This window comes from Perca fluviatilis, chromosome 17, assembly GCF_010015445.1.
Source record: "Perca fluviatilis chromosome 17, GENO_Pfluv_1.0, whole genome shotgun sequence".
NCBI lineage: Eukaryota > Metazoa > Chordata > Actinopteri > Perciformes > Percidae > Perca > Perca fluviatilis.
This window is the reverse complement of record NC_053128.1, coordinates 7,337,390-7,361,315: the sequence shown is the minus strand read 5'-3', so window position 1 is coordinate 7,361,315 and position 23,926 is coordinate 7,337,390. Positions and strand designations below refer to the sequence as shown.

General features: G+C 41.9%; 1 protein-coding gene and 1 long non-coding RNA gene across 7 annotated transcripts in view; one reads left to right on the top strand and one right to left on the bottom strand.

Annotated features, from left to right (window-relative positions):
- LOC120545581 (cilia- and flagella-associated protein 44) overlaps window positions 1-23,926 on the top strand; it is a 37,404-nt gene that overhangs the window by 630 nt on the left and 12,848 nt on the right. For 3 of the 4 annotated variants that reach the window (XM_039780067.1, XM_039780065.1, XM_039780066.1), the window contains 23 exons: window positions 584-737; window positions 863-1,025; window positions 2,150-2,252; window positions 2,357-2,573; window positions 3,071-3,185; window positions 3,704-3,868; window positions 4,736-4,891; window positions 4,995-5,042; window positions 7,821-7,920; window positions 8,054-8,148; window positions 8,241-8,450; window positions 9,830-9,940; window positions 10,034-10,186; window positions 11,038-11,250; window positions 12,252-12,394; window positions 13,523-13,802; window positions 14,549-14,604; window positions 14,825-14,987; window positions 16,507-16,637; window positions 16,992-17,200; window positions 18,373-18,517; window positions 20,226-20,403; window positions 20,963-21,204. In XM_039780067.1, coding sequence (XP_039636001.1) covers window positions 584-737; window positions 863-1,025; window positions 2,150-2,252; window positions 2,357-2,573; window positions 3,071-3,185; window positions 3,704-3,868; window positions 4,736-4,891; window positions 4,995-5,042; window positions 7,821-7,920; window positions 8,054-8,148; window positions 8,241-8,450; window positions 9,830-9,940; window positions 10,034-10,186; window positions 11,038-11,250; window positions 12,252-12,394; window positions 13,523-13,802; window positions 14,549-14,604; window positions 14,825-14,987; window positions 16,507-16,637; window positions 16,992-17,200; window positions 18,373-18,517; window positions 20,226-20,403; window positions 20,963-21,204 — 3,550 coding nt within the window. Of the gene's footprint in view, window positions 1-583; window positions 738-862; window positions 1,026-2,149; window positions 2,253-2,356; window positions 2,574-3,070; window positions 3,186-3,703; window positions 3,869-4,735; window positions 4,892-4,994; window positions 5,043-7,820; window positions 7,921-8,053; window positions 8,149-8,240; window positions 8,451-9,829; window positions 9,941-10,033; window positions 10,187-11,037; window positions 11,251-12,251; window positions 12,395-13,522; window positions 13,803-14,548; window positions 14,605-14,824; window positions 14,988-16,506; window positions 16,638-16,991; window positions 17,201-18,372; window positions 18,518-20,225; window positions 20,404-20,962; window positions 21,205-23,926 lie in introns of those variants that run through there. The other variant, XM_039780068.1, reaches the window with a different exon arrangement.
- Window positions 14,874-18,348, bottom strand: LOC120545582. 3 transcript variants are annotated; one of them, XR_005636712.1, is made up of 3 exons: window positions 18,241-18,348; window positions 17,065-17,173; window positions 14,874-14,982 (listed from the first exon to the last, which is right to left on the bottom strand). It is a non-coding gene; the product is annotated as an uncharacterized LOC120545582 (long non-coding RNA). The 3 variants fall into 3 exon arrangements; XR_005636711.1 differs by lacking the exon at window positions 18,241-18,348 and adding an exon at window positions 17,521-17,712; XR_005636713.1 differs by lacking the exon at window positions 18,241-18,348 and adding an exon at window positions 17,306-17,425.

Below are 23,926 nucleotides of genomic sequence, written 5' to 3'. Positions count from 1 at the left end.
CATGATTCCAATTTAATTATGAGATTATGAATAAAGTGAATAAAACGTTAGTAGAAGTGTAACTAAGCATTTAAAGTTGAGATGTCAGGTGGAGTCAGTGGTGTAGTCTTATGTATTGTAGTGGATATACTGTACTGTATATGTATATGTAAGGGACATCATTTTTTTTGGGGGGGGGGGCTGTCCTCCCCCAGGGACATTTTGAGCGTCAAAGACTTCATTTCCTGTATTTTGATACACTTTCATGCACCAATTCACAGCTAAAAAAACTTTATTTAGCCTATGCAAAGAAAAAAAAACATGAAAATTCAAAATATGTCAAAAATATCATTGCACATTTTTAAGTGGGTATTTGGAAATCCTGGAGCTTTCTTAGTGAGTATGCTGCGTATACCTGCGTATCACGTAGACTACACCACTGGGTGGAGTGTACTCTCTTAAAGTAGATGAACTCTCAGTTGACGTTATTTAAAGAATAAGAAATGAAAGCAGTGAAACTGTCAGTTGATGTGTAGCGGTACAAGCAGTTGAAGTGAAATCGCTGGTGCCTGAAAGCTGCTGTCAAACGTTTCCTCCCTCACAGGACATGATGGTGAACACTCTGAGATACAGCAGCAGGCTGAGGAGGGATCAAACAAGCAGCTCTCTGCAGACACATACTACAAGTATGAGGATATTCACTCCAGACCCTTCATCACACCAGACTCTGAAATCCCAGAGAACCTCCTGTTCCTCTCGTATCCTTATAAATGTGTTTCAATGAGAAACATTTTAACACCACCATCTCTAACATTTTCTCTCATCATACTTAGCAAATAAGCACGGGAATCTGATCTTCATCCTTAACCCGTCCTGCATTCAGTCACTCCTTTGGCTACGACAGTAGGCGCAGGGGGAACCTGCAGCTGCTGGATGACACAACTCTGATCTTTATAGCAGGTAACCTGCTCGTCCTGCTGGACATTTCCACCAAGGAGCAGAGATACCTCCGCTCCTGCAGCGGAGGAGGAATTGGCTCCATCACGGTAAGATAGGTGACCAACACGTCATTTAAGTGAAGAGTCACTCTTGAGTGTCCAGTCCGTCTGTGACTGAGTGCAGGAAACACTGATGAGATGGATAAACAGACAGATAACTGTACTAGGGCTGGGTATCCCCAATATATTTGATTCCGATTCACAAGGTTCGAATACATTTACGATTGCATTCTACATCAATTAGGTTAGGGGAAATTTCAGTTACAATAGCAATTTTGCTTGGATATAAAAGAGATACTCAGAGAACTCATGCTGTAAATTGTACAAGCAAGAAGCAACCCTCAAATATTTTTCATAATGCACCAGGTTGCTGTAATGTTTACATTAAGAATTGATCCCCAAAAAGTTAGTTTAAACTACTTTTCACTTATACATCCATGGTGAAAGGGCATATATTAAAAGATCAATTTCTGGATTTTATGAATTATTAGCTCACTCCAATAAATAATGATGGAATTAAAATAGCCCCACATCATCACATAGCCTTCACCATACCTAGAGAGTGGCATGGGGTACTTTCCATAAAATCATCTCTCAATGCAAATCAAACCAGCTATTAGGCTAACTGAAATAAAACCATGCCAATCTCTAGGTATGGTGAGGGGTATGTGATGATGGGGGGCTATTTGAATTCCAAAGGCCAAGGGAACTTTATCAGGATGCATAGTATCCTGGATCCATGAAATAATTGGCCTTTAAAAATAAAAATCTGCCTGCCTCTATGGGAATTTAACATAGGAGTGTGTAAACTTATGCCCCCTGTATTTTAAGGAAGAACATTTATTTATGTACGATACATTATTCAATCACAAAGAAAATTGGTGTTCTTAAAGGTTGGATTTTTCCTAATTTGTTTAATTAAGGCATTAAGATCTATTTCCAAAAGATGATTTTTTTATTCCTCTTTTTAGTCAACTTTAGCATGGGTTCATAAACTTATTAGCACCACCAGGTAACCATTTTGCAACCCATGCTGTGCTGTTATCATCTTTTTGTGTGTGTGTGTGTGTGTGTGTGTGTGTGTGTGTGTGTGTGTGTGTGTGTGTGTGTGTGTGTGTGTGTGTGTGTGTGTGTGTGTGTGTGTGTGTGTGTGTGTGTGTGTGTGTGAGAAGGCACACCCTAGCAAGACGTACTTTGTTGTAGCAGAGAAGGGAATCCAGCCCAAGATCATAGTATATGAATATCCCTCGTTACAACCGTTCAGCGTCCTCAGAGGTAAAATGGGACCAAGATGCATTGAGTCATACCTTTTTCAAATGTTTTTCAATAAAAAATGTTTTTTTTATTGATGCTCATGTTTTTACCTTCATGTTTGTAAGGCGGTACGGAGCGGGCGTACAGCTTTGTGGATTTTAACCGCGACGGGAGCCTGCTGGCCAGCGTGGGGAGCACACCCGACTACATGCTGTCTCTGTGGAATTGGAGGAAGGAGGAAGTGATGCTGAGCTGCAAGGCCGTTTCTCAGGAGGTCTACAGAGTCAGCTTCTCCCCGTACAACCCAGGACAGCTCACATCATCAGGATCTGGACACATCAAGTAAAGGACACACTGAATTAGGGCTGGGTTCAAATAATCGATTCTCCAATTAAAATCCATCTTTGTTGAGTGATCTGATATTGATTCATTAAACCCAGAAATTGATCTTTTAATATATGCCCTTTCACCTGTTCGGGGGTCAATTCTTCATGTAAACATTACAGTAACCTGGTGCATTATAAAAAATATTTGAGGGTTGCTTCTTGCTTTTACAATTTACAGCATGAGTTCTCTGATTATCTCTTTTATATCTAAGTAAAATTAGTATTGTAACTGAAATTTCCCTAACCTAATTGATTGAATCGGAAATGTAATCGAATTGGGACTGAATCGATTCGGGCATTGGCGATACCCAGCCCTACACTCAGTCCTCCTAAAACCCTTTAACCCTCTTAAAGCCCTGCAATTAAAATGACTTCAGACATCAGAAGTTGAATTATTCCCTTACACTGATATTGAATATTTCTGTTTATACCTTACCTCCTTCTTTCTATCAGGTTCTGGAAAATGGCCAGCACATTCACAGGTCTTAAATTGCAAGGGCTGATGGGACATTTTGGGAAAACTGCAGCGACTGATGTTGAGGGCTATGTGGAACTTCCTGATGGAAAGGTGTGTTCCCTGCTGTTCTGACAGGTCAGGACGGCCTGGGAATGTATGGAACATGACTTGGAGTTTACTGCCACGTTTGGTCCGATGACTGATCCCTCCAAAAATCTGACATCATGAATGATGCGTTTATGGCAACAAAATGACTTTAAACATACATCATAGACCATAGTCATAGTCAAATCTAGGCTTTAAGGTTTGGAAAAAGTGAAATAACACACAATATAATCATTGTCTTTTTTATTGTTATATTTCTGACAAAAACAATCTCACCCAGTAGCTGTTCTGGAGCTGTCAGGCTTGTTTGAGCATAAATTGATGAAGATTGTGTGATACGATTGGAAGCTTCAGTCAGGACAGCTACAGGGTGGACTTTGTTGTGAGATTGTTTTTGTCAGCTGCTGTTTGCAAAGTCAAACGTTCAATCTCCAAAATATTTAGTTTTCCAAAAATCCTCTGTTACACTCAAGAAAACAAATAGTTACCTCTGACCCTCGTCACTCTTTGTGTCCTCCTGTTAGGTGGTGTCCGGCACAGACTGGGGCAACTTGCTGCTGTGGGACGGGAATGCCATCAAGGTGGAGATGTGCCGTAAGGGGGGGCAAAAGTGCCACGCTGGGATGGTCCAGCCGTTTGCCCTGGAGGATGGACAGCTGATGACGATTGGCTCTGATGGTGCGGTCCGGGTAAGATATTGGCAGTAATACAACTTTATAACATCAAAATGTGTCTGCAGTGGGGGAATGTAACTAAGTACTGTACTTAAGTACAAATTTGAGGTACTTGTACTTTACTTGAGTCTTTTCTTTTCATGCCACTTTCTTCTACTTCTACATTTCAGAGAGAAATATTGTACTTTTTACTCCACTCCATTAAAGCTATAGCGTGTAGTTTCTGTCTCCCCCCCATGAGGAATTCTAAGTAATGACAACAAAAGTATTGGTGCATCCACATGATACACATGATACAAGCCTTACCCCCACCCCTCCTTCACGCAGTTACTAGTAGCCAAGGAGGACACAGAGGATTAAAAAAACATGATGGACTCTTCAGAAGAGGTCATTATCTTCGCAACAAAGTCACCGGACGACACCATTTTCTCAGCCATACTGAGAAATACAGAGAGAGTTGTGTGGAGCTGATATATATATATAATCTCAAAATAGGCATCACCATTCTCATTCTTTTCCTGTTTATCTTCATATTTTTACTTGTATCCTACAATGTAAAGCATCTTTGAGGACTTTGAAAAGCGCTATATAAAAGTTTTATTATTATTTATTTTCTAAAATATGTTTTACTTGCTCTTTGTATGTGTGTATATATGTGTGTGCATTTGTATGTATTTACTGTGGGTTGGCATCAGGTTCCAATCAGAAGATCCTAATTGATTTTAGGTTTTTGAAAACTTAATTGACCCGTGTTGGCATTTGTAATAAACCTTATGGAGCAGGAATGATGATCGTAATAGAGATTTCCTGTTATCAGTTTTATAATCAGTATGGCTTTGTAACCCCCGCCCCCCACACACACACACACACACACACACACAGGGCTGGGACTTTGAGAGCATCGACAGCGCCGACAGTAACAGCGACGGCAGCAGGTTTGAGCTGGAGCCCATGAATGAGATGGTGGTCGGACACAACGTCTGCCTCTCGTCTCTGGTGAAGAGCTCCCTGCCCGAGTCCTGCGTCTGGTTTGCTCAGGTCAGAGGGCAAAAGGGTCAAAGGTCACAAAAACATTTGTAGTACGTGATCCAGCCTCACCTCGATCAAAACGCATCTCTCTGTTATGGTTTTCGTCTTGTAGGATTCCAACGGAGCCATCTGGAAACTGGATCTCTCATTCACCTACACGGTGAGTATCTCACACTGACTGTTTGTTTAATATTTATGTCATGCGTACGTTAGGGCTGCACGATGGGAAGGAAATATCGAATTGCGATTATTTTGACTGATATTGCGATTGCGATATGATTCACGATATTGGAGGGAATGATCATCTTTCTGTCATTATTCTCATTTTCATTGAAAAAATATTCAAAATTAAAGTGATTAGTGCGAGGATCTGAACCAAACAAAGTTTTTTTTCTTTAGTCTGCAGGATAGGATTTGTAGGCCGAGACATCTCTGCAGCACCACAATATTATATTTAGAATGGTTTGATACATACAATATTTTGCCTTTAACAAACATTGCGCCCCTCCTGTGATTTGGTAGCCTGGATGGCAGCCGAACTTAGCCCCGCCCACAACATTTGAGGTCGTGAAGTTCGGTCTGAACTTGATCCGGTGTGGAGCAACTATGCTCGAACCAGAGCTGTTTGGACCAAACAAATTTTCAGGGCGGGCTTTATACGATGATAGACAGATGATCAACAGTAACGTAATCAACCCCGTCACCAAAGAGCGCTTGGGTTGAATTTGTTTACAACAAAGATGGCTGCTGCTGGAGAATTGCGATGTGGAGATCGCTCAACGTACGTCACATACTCCGTTGCTCTGATTGGTTGTAGGTCTATCCAATTGAGCGCAGAGGCCTTTTATTTCCTGGTTCGGTTGAAACAAGCCCCATAATCACAGCCCAATGGAGCAGTATCAGACTCCTATTCTGACTAGAATCTGAGTATGATGACGTCAGGCTAGTAATTCGGGTATTGAGCGTCCAAGTCCATATTTCAAAAAAATTGCGATTGCAGCCCTAGTGTACGTTATACTTTGTATAAGTTTTGCATGATGCCATGTACTCCATACTTGGCTAGCTGTGGTGTCACTCTCAACACTTGGATAATTCTGTGATTGATGTAAAACAGAAAACTCTTCAAATCACAGTGAAGTGCACAAATGTTCTATACACAATCATTGATTTTACCTTCATACATCTACAGTATGTAGAACTTATTGATATAATATTATCATTATTTTAAAGACAAAACACACAGTTTGTTGACAGAAAATGTTAAATCAGGGTCCTTATATGAGCTTTTCCTGAGCGTTGTGCATCATCTTCCAAAACGAAGGACTTTATCTGTGTTTATTTTGATCATTAAAACAGGGAAAACATCCCATATATAAATATATAGATACATATCAGATAACTATCAGATAAAAAAATAAATAATTCAACTATACTGGATAGAAATCTATTCTTGGTTTTTTACTTACTATGTATAATCAGCAGCTTCTTTGGGTTTTTCTCTGCATCTTGTGTAATCGGAAGATTTTCTCCACTGTGATCAACAACACCTTTTTTTACTGTGAACTGACCGAACAGTGTTTCCTGCAGCGGGACCACAACATCTTTTGGGTGTGTGAGGAAAAAAAATCTAACTAAAAAGTAGTTACCACTGATCTTCACCTTTTTTTAAAGTCTATATCCTTGACGTTCCACTTCCGGGATTGCTCCGGTGCCGCAGGAAATTCCGCCGGATGCATGTATTTTCCATTTCCTTCAGCTTCCTTTGTGTTGAAATTTTAAATTCAGTGGATTTGTGAGGTGACTACGGTTAACTGCTCCTCAGATCTCTGCAGAGTTAATCCAGACAGCTAGCTAGACTATCTGTCCAATCTGAGTTCTCTCTCGCACGACTATTTTGCAGCGGGTCTGTGTGGAGTTTAGCACCGTCCATGACGATTGTGAATGGTTGAAAGAAATGCCATTAAACCAGAGCACGTTTCCCTCCCATCCCCGAATGCTATGTGGAGTAGCCAGACCCTCCTTCAGCCCGCTTTTGGAGGAGGGTCTGGCAAAGCAAGACTAGGGTATAACAACAACAATGTATACCATGCAGAGTTTTCCCCAGGTTTGTGTATAAACTCAGGTGTACATATGTTGCGGGGAGTTTAGGGGTCCTCCGTTCAAGAAATTGTTACGTTTTTCAATAAAAAAAAGATTCAATATCAGCTCATTTTGGACCGTTATTATTGACATATCTGTGTCTAAAATGTTGGAAAAGCTAGAGCAGATAATAAGAAGTCTACTGGGGGAAGGACTACAATCATTAAATCTGATAGAAGGCATTTAGTTAGTTTTGATGCTCGCATTCATTTTTACATTAATTCGGCTTAGGTGGTGCCCAAAATCCTTAATTCTTATAATGGAATGAAAAACCCTGCCATGCATATATTATTTTTTCAACATCACTTTCCTGTTGGAGCCAGCTGTCCTCTGGCTCAGTACAGAGGTTGGCTGCCCTTCCAGTGTCTTCTGTGCTGAACAAAACACTGCACAAAGCCACTGGAAAATAGGGTTGTATAATGAGCCTCATTTATTTAATTACCAATGTAATGAAACTCTTACTGACCTAAATCTACTCATGAAGCAAATTATCTATTAATAAATTGCCTGTTTCCCATATAATTAAACTAAAAATGCCTTTAACTACCAATAACATCTCACCAATAATTCAGTCAGCCAATTGGTCCACTGTCCCGACATCCAGAATCTTTAATTGGAATCAGAGGTGAGCCGAGAAAGGTATAAAGTTATTACGTGTATTCTTATTGAGGTGAATACATGTTTATAGTGATCTAGGTAACATTGTCTAGTCCTAATGGAAAACTATAGTGCAAACCGTATTGTATCATGAATAATTGGGCAAGTGTTCAAGTGAAATATCAGTTGTCTGTGTGTGCAGACTCCTGATCCAGAGTGCCTGTTTACCTTCCACGCCGGGCCGATCCAGGCCATGGACGCGTCCAGGAAATCTCACCTGATGGCCACGGCCGCTCTAGACCGTGAGTGCCACACCTACACACACACACACACACACACACACACACACACACACACACACACACACACACACACACACACACACACACACACACCATAACAGTAACTCTGTCTGCGTCTGGCCCTGCTCTCCAGGTTCAGTCAGAGTTTTTGACTTCCTGGCAAAAAAAGAGCTGACCACCACTCGCTTCAATCAGGGTGGAACTGCTCTCGGCTGGGCTCCACCTGTGGTAAGTGTGTCAGTGTAAAAAAATGTATCATCTATAATATTATGTGTACTGACAGAACAATTAAGCCCTGAGGCTCTGGTGTTTGTCTTCAGGTGAACCAGAGTGGTAGTTTACTGGTGACGGGCTTCGAGGACGGGGTGGTCCGGTTGCTGGAGCTGTACGACCCTCAGAGGCTGCACATGGTCAGCGGGCGCAGCCCCAAAGGAGACGCCATGCTACGCCTCAATCAGGCCTTCAAACCCCATAATGCCCCTGTAACTGCTGTTGCGTATGAGCGAAATGGAGAGATCTTAGCCACGGGGGTAAGAGGTTTCCCAAGAAAACACCTGATTTTGGAAAATGTATGTTTTTAAATAGGCTTAAAGGTTTGAAAGAATACCTAAAAATCTATCTTTTTTCAAATCGCTATGTTTTCAGTATGAACACTCACTGCCTGTGGACTAGAAAGGTGGCTCTGTAAGGTTGGTATTTTGCTCCTTCGTTAAAGACGGCAGCTTTGGTCAGCCTGGACTCTCGAAGTTTGTCCTTTGGTAGTTAACCTTTATTTTTCAGGAGAAAGTCTCCATAAGATTACAGTTAGATCTTATTTTAGAACAGAGACCTGAGAACAAATTACAGATATGCACAATCACACATCAATTTTTTTTGTATATGAGGGAAAAAGAAGTTATTTCTGTTCCTGTTCCACCTTAGTCTGACAGTTTTTGTTGATACAGGTGATCTCAGCCTGTGGTAATGATGAATATAATTCACGAGGTACAGAAAAAATGACTACAACTCTTGCTATTGCCTCATCCTCAATCTCATAATGTCATTAAACACACATGGATTTCATTTTTCTACTCGCTTATTTCTGACAGCGAAATTTCGACAGAAACACCACAACTCGTCTTTACTTTAAAAGACACAATACAAACCAAGGGGAATAAACCACCTGCTTACTTTGGTGTGAATATCTTAGTATGGGAATACTTGAACCTATCCTGTGAGCTGGTGTCGTGTTTAGAACTGTGAGATGTTAATTATGCCACAGGAGTGGTTTGAGAAGTTTCTATAGACACGTTATTAATCCATAGTTTAGTTATTTTTCTCCTTTTTTGCTATTAGTCTCAACTTCACAGTAGGGCTGAGCGATATGGAGACAATCAGATATCACGATATTCTTGACCAAATACCTCGATATCGATATTGAGGCGATATTGTAGGATTGACAATTGGTGCTCTAACAAAATATCTTCACACTTAGATTTAAGATAAATAATCATCTGTAATGTGGACATAATGTCTAAGTGGGGAAAGGGCAAATAATAGAGTAGCTAGAACAGTCTGGTAAGTTCAGAAAATGTACATCACTTTACTGTAACGCAGCCTTTAAATCCAGTAAAAGACAACACTTATGTCATATCACGTTATTACGATATCCAAAATCTAAGATGATATCTAGTCTCGTATCACGATATCGATATAATATCGATATATTGCCCAGCTCTACTTCACAGTCTAACCCCCTAACCCCCGGACTTTCTTCTACCCACCTTCTGTGCAATATTTAATATCTAATACTTTTGATATTAGTTGGCACTGGAAAAGGAGTTGCTTTTAATCTCTTGGTACATGTGTATAGAAGGCATTCTATTCTATTCTGTTCTTTCTGACCTCTCGCCTCCACCCTCCTGCTCAGAGCTCCGACAGCACTGTGTTCTTCTTCACCGTCGGGGAAAAATACAACCCCATCGGCTTCGTCAGCGTTCCCGGGCCGGTGCAGGCGCTGGAGTGGTCACCTCATTCCCACGTATGTTTGGTCTCCGACACCCACCTGCACCCAAAATACTCTCTGCGATGGAACCTTATTGATTCAACCGACTTCTTTCATGATTTTACCCAGAGTGAAAACAGGCTGCTCATCCTGTGTCAGAGCGGTCACGTGGTCGAAGTGCAGAGCCCTGATCCAGAGGCTGAGAGGCCGACCAATACCTTCCAGCTGCCGGACCTGTCCAGCAGATCTTTCAGGTTCAGGAGCATCAAATCACAAATCAAGGTCTGGGCTTTCCCTTTCTCAGCTTTAGTTTGTAGCCTTTTACTGCTGTCTTACATTACACTGCATGTTTTGTTTGTAATCTACATCATATTTACACCTGATGTTTTCTCTGTAGGGCTGGGTACCGAATCCGATACTTTTTAGTGGAGCTGGGCGATATGGAAAAAAATCAAATGTCGATGTTGGATATTGCATGTTTGACTATTGGTTCTTTCACAAAATATTAACACAATGAGATTTTTTATAAATAATCATCAATAACATGGATGCAATGACTAAGTGGGTAAAGGCAAATAATAAAACAGCTAGTAACTCTGATAAGTTCAGAAAATGACATCACTTCACTGTAATGCAGCCTTTAAAAGCAGGAAAAGACAACACTTGTGTCATATCACGATATTACGATATCAAAAATGTAAGACGATATCTAGTCTTGTATATCAATGTCGATATAATTGCCCAGTAAATCTCATCAGTGTCAGTGAGCCAATAAGCACTCAGCATGATTCTACCAAGATCTAATTATTCTGGTGATTGGCACGCAGGAAAAACTAACTGCGGTTATGTGTAATGTTGTAATTTCTTTTTGTTTTTTAAAATTAGTGTCAAAAAAAGATTGTTTAGGAACCGGTATCGAAGTCAAAGTGTTTGTATCGGTACCGGTACCGAATACCCAGCCTTACTTCTCTCTGTGGCCTATCTCTCTGGTCTCATTTAAGTATTTATCTTTCCTTCATTTCCTGCTGTCTTAAAGGTTATTTAAAAGCAAATCTGCATGTTCATTGTGAATAACTAACTCCATGTCGGTTTCAGACCATTTGGAATTTCATTTGTGTGTTTGTGTTTTTCAGAGAGAGGCGGAAATCGCAAGACGTCAAGCCGCAAAGGAGAAGAAGAAGAAAGAAAGAGAAGAGAGGTTGAAACAATCAAAGAATCCGGACATAGAGCCAGAGGAAGAAGAAGAGGAGGAAGAGGAAGAGTTGCCCTCTATCTACATCCCCGAGTCTCCCAGTCCTCTCTACTGTGGCTTCTACTCACAGCCTGGCCAATTCTGGCTCTCCATGGTACACAGAAACACACAGACACACACACACACACACACACACACACACACAAACACAAACACACACACACACACACTATAATCAACTGAAGCAGTCAATTTGTTAATCGATCAGTATAAAAAAGTGAGAACCCACGCTTTATCATTGCCGGGCATGGAACACAACTACTTTTTTACATCCCGATAAATGTCCAATATCAAAAGTATTCATTTGTTATTGTCATCCGACAATTCCTGATTTCATAAAAATTCACACACAACTGACTAAATACAGAGACATTACACTAAGCATTAGGTAGGCCACAATTACACATTTATAAATAGATAATCACCATGAGAGTTGGTCCTTGTGGGAAAAAAAAATAAAGAAACTGAGGAAAAACAAAATTTGGATGAGATAGTGGCTAGAGAGATGAGAGATGAGAGAAACATGGCCCGGAAACTCTACAAAGAGTGCGACTGGATCAAAAGACAAACATTTAAGAGTCCTTTAACACCACATGCTGCATGATTGTATTTCCTTACTCAACACCAGCTGTTCCAGACTAGAGCACATGCAGTTCTACTTGGTCTGATAACTTGTGTAGCCAAAATGCTATTTGTAATCCACTCCCGAATCATACAGTGTACCGGTACCAAAACACAGGTATAGTTTCAAAACTTTTATCAGAAATTGCTCAAACAATACCCAGCCCAACACTTTATTAAAAACAAGACTAATCATAACACTTAAATGACGAATCCGGCGCAAAATGAACCTAGAGGTTAATAAGACATGATTACAGAGTCAACCGTTCTCTGGGATATGTTTTCATGCTAATTGAATGTGACCAGTTTTAGCCCAAACCGCTAATTAGCTTATAAAGTTAGTCATCAGTTATTAACCCCTAGGTTGATTTTGCGCCGGATTTGTCCTTTAATGACAGAAACAATCTAAGATGACTTTTGGACAATTCTTTACTTAAAGACTGAATCCACTTATCTCTCTTCTCTCTGGTGCAGGGTGGCTATGACTCAGGTTTCCTGTACCACTGTAAGTTCTCTGAGAAGCAGGACCAGGATCCGGACCAGCGGCAGGATGAGCCCTTTGACTTCCTGCCTGTCCACAGCACAGACAACGACCCCATTCGCTCCATCGCCTTCAGGTAGAAACTTACAAATCAGTATTCTGTATATCAACAATGAATCAAATGACAGAATGCAATGTGAAAAATGGAGTTCGTAGTGCTGAACGCACAGATAATTCTCACTAACTTTGGGGCGCTGCTGAGCTTTTTTGCCCTTTTTTTTATAGCTCATTGTTTGGGTTTTACAGCTGGCTGGTTCTCTTATCAACCCCTGCTCAGGGTTACATGCTGCCAGTCCGACATGCTGCTATTCCCTAACCCTAACCCTAATGGAAACAAAAATTGTCGGAGTGGTGGGACATTTGAAAACGGTGCCGACGTTGACGTCTAATTATCGGAGTGGGGGTATGTCGGAATGGATGGCGGAACCCCTGCTCAGCACCGAAGAGCAGACAGACAACAGTTATTGAATAACTGGTGAAGAAAGAGCCAGAAATTTATCACAGGAGTTGGTTTAGACCAAAACAGTGTTAAAAGGACGGTGGCTATTGGACTACGTGCATCATTTGGACACAAACACAACACCAATCAGATGAAACTGTAATGTTGCTCTGTGTCTGCTGGATGTGTAAAAAACAGTGTGCTTAAATGTTAGCCGTCATAACATTAGAAGGTCAGGGCTGTGTGTCTGCCAGCTTGTTTTGGAGTTGCAGAGTGTGCAAAAATCATTTCATGCAGCTTAAATCTACCAAGAGTCAGCACAGAAAAAATCTTCAAAATAAAAATAACACAAAAATTTACCTCAAGATAATATAACTTAAGATAAGATATACTTTATTGATCCCAAACTGGGGAAATGCCCTTGTTACAGAAGCTCAAAAAAAAAAATCACACACATCAGAATAAGACAAATACACATTAAATAGACAAAGGACAAATATACAAGAAGTATTATAAGAAATATAAAAAAATAACAGTAATATATACATTATAAACACCCTTATTATATACAGACAGGTAAAAAAGTTAAAATAAATACAGATATACTGATGAGATTAATAGAAATGGCATATTGCACAGTAAGAGGTGACACAGAGTAATAAATACGCCTAGTGCAGAATATTGTGAAGAAGGAGAAGGAGTGTGAAATAAAGCCAGAAAACACAATCATGTTCCCTGTATAAGTTCCCCTCCTGTTGTTTGTAGCTCCAACAGGCAGCTGCTGCTCTGCGGCATGCACTCCGGCTCCATCAGGGTTTTCCCTCTGCAGCCCGCTGACCACAGCCTCACCTCCATGCAGGCCTACTGGGCTCTCAGTGTCCACGACAACCAGTACGGACCCCTGCGGCACATCCGCTGTAGCCATGACGACCTTTTTGTGCTGACGGTGGGAGATGACGGGAACATCTTCTCCTTCAGCCTGCTTCCTCCAGAGGAGCTGCAGAAAGGCCTGCAGAGAACGAGGGCCAGGGTTCCTTCACCCAGGGTCAGCATTTTATTAACTCTTTATGCAGCGGGGGCTCTATGGATGACAAAGTCAATCAGTCGGTCTGCCAATTCAGACATTTTGTAGACATTCATTTTTTTCAACGCGGGACCCTACGCCGTAGCCTGACGTGTACCTCTCGAAATGTAACTACACGTCGCTCGGCCGTGGCTTGGTAGCGTTGCGTTTCCCCCCTGACTCATTTCCTGGTTCTCCTTCTCCATTAACAACATGAGCTCAAGGAGAGGGTTAACTTTTCCTGCTACAGATTTCCCACCGTGGTCAGAAAGAACAGTTGAGACACTTTGTTCCTCTCACTATGACTCTAGAGTCGCTACTCGCTCCGAAGCTAATCGCCATCACTCTGTCACTTCTCCCTCACTCACACACTCCCCACACACACACACACACACATGCCGGCTCGACGCACACACCAGCGCACAAGTATAAACATCATGCCACTTATGTAGGCTACGGCGAAAGCTCTGCGTGGAGCCTCCGCAGAACCATAAAACGGCCTTTAGTCTTGTTTGTCTGTTTGTTTTAGATCCAAATCGGGGCTCCAAGGATGGAGGGTGTTGTATGTTGTACAGATTGTAAGATGTTGATTGTTAAAAAATGTGTTTAGCACATGATTTAGAAACTTTTTGGGAGCAAAAAAACTTATAGAAGGTATGGTGCAGGGAAGCCAAATGCATGGTTGCTTGTAAAAGTAATATCTTTTTTATTTTACACGTTTTACACAGGTGGGTCTTGAGAATGAGGCGTTGGCCCAGGACATTGAGGACCCAGCAGCCTACAGGTGAGCTTGAATAATCTGTTTATGGATAATTTGGTCCTCCTCTTTTTCCCTGTCACTCTATTTGTGTCTTATGTGTATCTGTCTTTTTTTTTTCTGTGCCACTAATTATAATAGATTTTAGAAATATATTTAGGTGTCACTGTAACTTAAGAAAATCAAACTCAAGTTCTATCTCATCTGACTTTCCAACCCCTGCCCCCACCCTGCTGTCTCCCTCCAGCATTGAGACTGCTAAGCAGAAGCTGGAGAATGACCGTCTGCGTCGAGAGGCCGAGCTGAAGATTGTGGCGAAGCAGAAGAAGCTGGCTGAGCTCCAAAAGAAGTTTAAACAGCTGCTGACTGTCAACCAGAGTCTGCCGGAGCAAGTTCGCCTGAAACCTGTGGTACAGACACACACACACACACACACACACACACACACACACACACACACACACACACACACACACACACACACACACACACACACACACACACACACACACACACACACACACACACACACACACACACACACACACACACACCTCCGTCATCCACTGTCATCTGGTATGACAGTTCATGTGGTTTGACATTGCAGCTTCTGTTTCTGCTTCTCAAAATTCACACCAGAAACAAGACACAGCGTCCTGACTAGAGCTGTAACAATTTAAAATTTGACTGCACAATTAATTGTCTCAGAAATGATTTCGATTAACAATATATTTCGACAGAGAATAGGTCTGTTTCAATCAGATAAAATAAAAAAGTAAAAATATGCCTATATATGTTATACCACGCCTCTTTATTATCATAAAACCTATTTTGGTTTTTAAATGAACATCAAACCGACAATTAGGATCAACAGCCATACCCTTCAGGACCTTAGCTAACGTTAGCAATTCATTGCGGTTAAACAAAGAAATGATGATTATGTAAAATAATTGCGATTACAGAACTAGTTCTGCCCTTCAGAACCAGCTGTCCTTAGCAACTGTCATCACAGGCTGACTAATATCAGATATGCCTCTATTGGTCTGTTCAATTGGCACAAATAGTTTGTTAAATACTCAGTGGATGGAATTATTTAAAAACAAGAAAGCATCCTGACATGTCATTATCTGTCCTCATCTGCAAATCTAGCGGGGGGAAACAGTAGAGGGTCCCCTTTCCCAGCTGTGGAAATGTGTTTCTTGTTGATATGTTTACTGTAGAAAGCCAACTGCAACTAGGTTACTTAAGTGCTGACGGTAAGGGTTAGGTTTAGGCATATTAGAACAGAGTTTTCCCTACCGTTATAAGGCTTAGGCGCAGCACCCAAGGCGTTTTGGGCACCCCTTTAGCCGAATGAATGTAAAATCAGTGTGAGCATCAAAACTAACTAAATTACTTTTCTCAGATCTAATGACTGTAGTTATACTGAACCTGAACCTTAGTTGAACCAGTTCTGCATCCGGTTTAAGTTAAACCTCAGATACCAGGGTTTTCCCCACCACTGTAAGGTTTAGGTGCAGCACCCGAGCCGTTTTGGGCAGCACCTAAGCCGAATGAACGTGACTAAAAGACTTTTCCTCAGATCTAATGATTGTAGTTGGACTTCTTTAGAAAGCTTTGTCTTGAAGCTTTATCAGTGTTATTTATTTATTATCTGCTCTAGCTTTTCCAACGTTTTAGACACAGATATGTTAATAATAACGCTCCAAAATGATCCAAAATTGCATATGTTTTTTTCCCCGTAACCCCTTCGTCAAATACGTGCACGTAAGCCTTCCGCAAACCTATGGGAAAACTGTTATATCAGGAAACTTATGCATGTCAGTGCAATGTACCCAAGTGTGTGTGTGTGTGTGTGTGTGTGTGTGTGTGTGTGTGTGTGTGTGTGTGTGTGTGTGTGTGTGTGTGTGTGTGTGTGTGTGTGTGTAGGAGCTGCAGCTGGATCAGCGTTTCAGGGAGCAGGCCGAGAGGGTGAAGGCCCAGCGGGTGAGGGAGGTCAGAAAGCAGATGGCCTGGGAGGAGGAGCGCAGCAGCATAGCACTCCGCAAACTACAGGACTGGTACTGATGACACACACACAAAGCATACTTGCTGTATCATAGCCGAAATACAGTTAATAATAATTGATCATTATTGTCTGTTAATGCTTGGATACTGCTATTTTGAAACTTGTCTATATTAAGACTTTGGTAAATAAGTATTAGTTTTTTTCTAGTTACTGCACATGTTTTAGCTAAAGATCCTCGCCACTCAAATATGAGTTTTTCTTATGTTTATGTCCCCTAAAATGTCTGACCTTGACTATACTGACTCTTATCTGTGCACAGTCTGTCACTAGAGGCGTGTTGTCCATGTGGCAGGTAAAGTGAACCATCCCCCGGACTGAAGCCCTCACCTCTAGTGTTTGTTCTCAGGTTCAAGGACTCTCTGGAGGCCAACGTGGTCACTGTGGTCGCTATCCGCAGCGACCACAGAGTGTCCACCTACCGTCTGCCGGCGCTCGCCAGACCTTCAACCGGTCTCAGACATCACAGACCCGGCTGGCCTGACGAAGACGAAGCTGCTGCACCAGAACACAGAAAATCCAGAGCCGAGCCTGTAAAAGACAGCAGCGTATTAGAAGGTAGGAAAGTGGTTTTGCGTTTGTTTCACCTGTCAAAGACATAGAGACAGAGCGCATTTAAGTCCTGCCCCCATCGAAAGGGAAAACAACTCAATCTCAATTTACTTGTATTGCGTGAAGGTTCATCCTCATCAATTCCGCCTGCTAGCAAACAATAGAAAAATGCCTAAAAGCTGCTGTGTGGTGATGTTTACTATCAACAATGTAGAGAAACCATAACTTAAGTTTTTTAAGCTGCCGACCCGAAAAAACTGAGCTTTTATGAAGACAAAACTCTAACCTAATGAATGTTCGACGTCACGTGTGTGAGCCTTACTTACAGACATAGTTGACTTTGTAACAAAAATGCTTGCTGCAAATAACGTTGAACATATCGTTAGCTTAGGATCCCACAGTCTCTCCCTGATGATTCCTCACGTCTGTATTCACTTTTGTCCTAATAAAAGCTCAGTTTTTCCAGTCGGCAGTTTATAAAAACTTTGGTGGCACATTCAAAGTTTTCGCAATTTTCCGGACTGACTGACCTTCATTTGTTAAAATAATGATGGCCACTCGTTTCTCTTTACTTAGCTGATTGTTTCTTGCCATAATATGAATTCTAACAGTTGTCCATTAGGGCTGCACTTCTGCACAACACAACTGATGGACTAATTAACCCTGACAAGGCACACCTGTGAAGTGAAAACCATTTCAGGTGACTACCTCATGAAGCTCATTGAGAGAACACCAAGGGTTTGCAGCGCTATCAAAAAAGCAAAGGGTGGCTACTTTGAGGAATCTAAAATATAAATAAATTTCAGTTATTTCACACTTTGTTGTTAAGTACATAATTCCATATGTGTTCATTCATAGTTTTGATGCCTTCAGTGAGAATGTACAATGTAAATAGTCATGAAAATAAAGAAAACGCATTGAATGAGAAGGTGTGTCCAAACTTTTGGCCTGTACTGTATAACATGCACAAAAAAGATATATAACACAATGCAAGGGAAAAAGCCAAAAAGCATAATATGAGCACTTTAAATTTGACTTGGTCAAACCTGAAGAAACCGTTAATACAAGTCAATGGAGAGCGAGGAGTTGTTTTCCTCTCCGGTGGGAGTGGCTTTCAGAGTTATGACGCAATGGGCTCTGTCTCTATGTTCAACCTATCACTTGTTTGTCTTCTCCAGAAGAGGAGGTGCTGCGCCCCCCGCCGGCTCGTCCAGCGGGGATAAAGCTGGCGGATCGGCAGGTCGAGAGGCTCCGAAAGGCTGCAGAGAAAGCTGAACAAGCTCGAGCCAAGATAGAGAAGAGGAAGAAGGAATGGGCCCAACTGTGAGTGTCATGTCCAACAACCTCACCTCGGTCCTCTGGGCTCTAACTAGATTTACATGGCATTCTCCATTTTGTTTTATGGTTGGTTTCCTGTTTCCTGAAAATGCAGTGCCAGAGTAACCCGCTAGGCAGAGATGGCAAAAGTACTCACTTCCCGTACTTAAGTAGAAGTACAGATACTTGTGTTAAAAAATACTCTGGTAAAAGTAGAAGTACTGATTTAACTTCTTTACTTAAGTAAAAGTAACAAAGTACAGGCTTTGAAATGTACTTAAAGTATAAAAGTAAAAGTAGCCTTGCGAATGACAACCACTTTTTATGCAAAGCTACCTGGACCACACACGTTACTAGAGTGCAAGCTGAGAAACTTCAGTGGACATAAAAACCAGGCTCTTTATATGCCATTGTCTACATTTTAAATGGATGTCTGCCAAACATCACATATATGATTATTGTGACAGAGACTGGGACTCCAGCTTAATAAGATTCAATTCAAATTCAATTGTGATTCTGTGAGAATTCACAGATCCAGTTTCTCTTTTTTAATCGTCCCCTTAACATGTAAAGGAATCTACATGTATGTGTGTGTGCTCAAATATAGAAAGAAAATAAAGGATACAATATGAATTACTAAACATAGATTAATTAAGAAGTTCCCCATACTTTTAGAGTTACACAGCACATTGGCCAGGAGTCATACCTGATGCCTCCTAGCCTATCTCAAACATCTCTCTCAGATAAGGCCAGGGATGATTGGGAATGTCTTGCTGCTTGTCTGCCTAATCTCTGGGATCTCCGTTTTCTTCATTTTCAATCATGTCGCCGTCCATACTACTAGTGCTAACGTTACCACCATCATGCTGCAATTATTTGTTGCAAATGAATGCAGAATGCGGCCGAATCTGTCGAGTCGTCTTGTAGTGGTGCGTTACATGCAACGTAGTCTACAGTATATTCCCATCCAATTAGATTGAATTCAGTATTGATCACGTGAAAAATAATAACGGTAACTCCAGTGAAATTATTTGAAATTTGCTAGTGAGGACTAGATTAGGACCGTATTTAAAGCTGATGCTGGTTTCAAACTTCGCCCCCCCCCCCCCAGGTGTGTCTGTAAAACACGGACAACTTCTCTCTTTTGATGCTTGGGAATGACGTTGCGTGTAGCAACGTGAAACCTAGCTAACAGGTGAAGAACACAAACAACTAAATCACTAACTAACCTACTTTAACTGTGCAGGAACTATAGACCAATACAACAACAGGCTTACATTAACTGACAACATAAGTTATACGACTTAGAGTTCTCAAAGGCCGTTACACACACGATCTCAACTGATTATCCTCCGGACAGCAGTCTTTTTCTTTTTTCTCACTTTTTTCTGTGTAGGGCCGCCCGCTCGCGGTTTGAGGCGCGTGTCCGCGCCTATTCTCCGACATTACGACCTCTTGTACAAAACTAAAGTAACGAGCCAATTTTTAAAATGTAAGGAGTAGAAAGTACCGATATTCGTGTTAAAATGTAAGGAGTAAAAGTAAAAAGTCGCCACAAAAAAAAATAGTAAAGTAAAGTAGAAATATCCGAAAAATCTACTTAAGTACAGTAACGAAGTATTTGTACTTCGTTACTTCCCATCTCTGCCGCTAGGGGTCTCAGGTGCAAAAACCGAGCCGTTGACCTGAACTGTGATGGATTGTTGTGTCTCAGTTACGCAGAGAAGCCAGACGAGAACTGCGAGGATCCGCAGGATGTGCAGGCCATCCGCGAAGCCAAAGAGAACATTGGAGACTTAAAACTAAAGTCAGCCAAAGACTTCACGGTGCCGAAACACCTGAGGGTGAACGCTGAGAGGAAGAGAGCGCAGCTGATAGGCCTGGAGGAAAATGTACTCTCTCTCACACACACACACACACACACACACACACGCACACGCACACGCACAGATCTTAGCTCATTCACAGCATGAACTTCTTCCAGAAAGCATTAAAGGTGCAGTAAGTGATGCTAATCCAATAATACACTTTTTGTCAAATACAGTGAATCACTGTCACCTAGCTCTCTATTTCTGCGTGCGCTGACAAAAAAATCTGGTGTGCCTACACAGCCCTAGCTCTGTAAATGGAAAACAAACAGAAAGGAGAGCACATGCCACAAAACACTATTCCAGCCAATCAGCAACAGGCGGCGTCAGTTGATGGCAGGGAGAGAGCATGTGAATGTACCTCCCGGCCAGGAGTTGCATTATGTTATGTCCGTGAATCTGGGTGGCGGAGCTTATGTGTTATATTTGTTTGGCAGCTGAGTTCAAATATCGACAATCTTTGAGCAGCATCGCTTACTGCGCCTTTTAACCGACTAATACAAATACTCACTAGATTCATGTATGATTGAAAGAACATTAGTTGCATGCATAGCAGATTCATTTCATGACTCCCTCCCTCTAGACGCGTGAGAAGCAGACTGAGATGAATAGACGGATCGTAATCTTGCGGGACTCCAAGGTTCGCCTGGTGTCTCAGTTGCACGCTCAGGCTCAGCAGGTCCAGAAGGTCCAGCAGCGTTTGGCGGCCATTCATCACCGCCCTAAACCCACCCTGCCCACCATACTGCCCGAGGAAACCCCAGAGAAGAGGCTGGGGTACAGCCACGCTACCCTGGAGCGATATCGGCATCTGAGGGAACAAAGGTCATTTTTCCCAAATTATGTATATGAATGCACAAATCTGGCAGACCCTTTATTTTTATGTAGGCTTTTGGATTCCTTTAAAAAAAAAAAACCACACACACACACAAACACACACACAAAGTAGTCTATCTGGATGATAAAAGCTATACTCCCCAGAAGCTAGGATTAATAACAAGCATTTCTGGGACGGGATGCACACAAATGGTAATAGAAAGGGAGAGGAGAGAGCAGCTCAGTGTGTCAAAGGAAGGAAGTGCTTTCCCAGACAAAGAGAATAAACAGACCTAGATAACTCCTTTAAAGGGATAGGCCACCGTTTGTTGAAATAGTTTTAGTCCGCTGCAACACCAGCAGCACCACCGCTAGTTAGCTTAGCGTAGTGAATGGAATCATATGCTGCCGGTTAGCATGTTGTGAGTAAAAGTGAGCCAACAAAAGACAAAAAAACAACCTAATTACTTGCACTGAGACAAAAAATGCGTTGGCCCACCTATCTACAGCCAGGGTAGACCGTGATAAGCCCTATTTCAACAAATGGTGGCGTATTCCTTTAAGAATAGGTTGGATGCATTTTGCCTGTCAAAAGGTGTAATGTATAATTAATTCAATTCAATTTTATTTATAGTATCAAATCATAACATAAGTTATCTCGAGACACTTTACAGATAGAGTAGGTCTAGACCACACTCTATAATTTACAAAGCCCCAACAATTCCAACAATTCCAGTAATTCCCTCAAGAGCAAGCAGTGCGACAGTGGCGAGGAAAAACTCCCTCTTGGGAAGAAACCTCGGACAGACCCAGGCTCTTGGTAGCGCGTTGTCTGACGTGCGGTTGGGGGTGTGATGAACAGTGGCGATAGTAGTCACATTAATAATGGAACAGTGACTGGATGTAGCGGGAGCTGCAGGGTTCAGCAGGACGCAGCATGGCATTGAAGGGGGGTCGCTGAGCTCAGCAGGGAGTGCTCAGCAGGACGACGGCGACAGCTGCGACCAGGGTCTTGGTGCCAACGTTCTCCAAGGAAATACGCTGGGGAAAAAGCATAAGGACTCGGGGAGTAAACTCCCAGAAGCTAGGATTAGTAACAAGCATTTCTGGGACGGGCTGCACACAAATAGTAATAGTAATAGTAACAGTAATAGAAAGGGAGAGAGAGAGCAGCTCAGTGTGTCAAAGGAAGGAAGTCCCCGGCAGTCTAGAACTATAACAGCGTAAATATAACAGGTAACTAAGAGAGACAGGTCATAAGGAGAGGTAGCTTTTTCGGGCTTAGAATTCTCCCCCTGCCGGATCTGGCTTGGCTGGCCTGACCCCCTCTACTTTGTTATGTATTATTAAACTAACAATTATGAAGAGAAGCAGTTGGGCCAGTTAGGTGAACACTGCAAACTCCTCACTCCCTAACTATAAGCTTTATCAAATAGGAGAGTTTTAAGTTCATTCTTGAATGAGGTGACAGTTTCGTCCCCCCCGAACCCAGATCGGGAGCTGGTTCCATAGGAGAGGAGCCTGATAACTGAAGGCTCTAGCTCCCATTCTACTTTTAGAGACTCTAGGTACCACCAGTAACTCTGCATTCTGGGAGCGCAGTGCTCTAGTGGGACAATAGGGTATTAGGAGCTCTTCTAGATATGATGGTGCTAGACCATTTAGAGCTTTGTAGGTCAAGAGAAGGACTTTAAACTCAATCCTGGATTCAACAGGAAGCCAATGCAGAGAAGCTAATACAGGAGAAATATGATCTCTTTTCTTAGTTCTTGTGAGAACACGCGCTGCAGCATTCTGGATCAGCTGGAGAGTCTTAAGAGACTTATTTGAGCAACCTGACAGTAGGGAATTACAATAGTCCAGCCTGGAAGTAACAAATGCATGGACTAGTTTTTCAGCGTCGTTTTGAGACAGGATATTCCTAATTTTGGCAATGTTACGAAGATGAAAAAAGGCTGTTCTTGAGGTTTGTTTTAGATTGGCATTAAAGGATATATCCTGATCAAAGATAACTCCTAAATTTCTAACATAATTATGAAGCTTGTCAGTAATTTATGTAATTTATTTATCAATTGTTAGAAAATTTCAATCATGGAATGAATGTTTTATGAAAACAACATGTTAAAATGTGAATATACAGTATATATTTGTTTTGTGTTGCTTGAGTCTGGAATAGAGGATTTTATATCCTGTACCAGAATTCTTTTCAACAAATGAAGAATCACACAGATTTTTGTAGAGGCGAACCCTGCTCTTCCCAGCCGACCATGTTGAACTGAAAGCACAGCGCACGCAGTGGGCACATAGTTACAAAAGTTTCAGAGGTGCACGCGCCGCGACAGCTCGCGGGGGCCTTCGTGCTGGAAACGACAAGCCGTGGTGACGTCACTTTATGGCTCGCACACCTCGCACCGGGAACACAGCGGCTACCATACGCCAAGCCTTACTCTCGTCATTCTTCCCATTCTTTCCTGCTCATGTATACGGGGAGAACTGGCGTAACCCGGTTATTCATTTAACCAGGGTAAGACCATACCGCGGTTACTGCTGAGGGTTTTTTCCTGACATTGTAAGGTTTAGGTGCAGCACCCGAGCTGTTTTGGGATCCACCTAAGCCAAATTAATTTTTCTAAGATGTAATACTGATTTTCGTTGGACTTCTTTAGCAAGTTTTGTCTTTAAAGCTATAATGCGTAGTTTCTGTCGCCCCTCATGAGGAATTCTAAGTAAT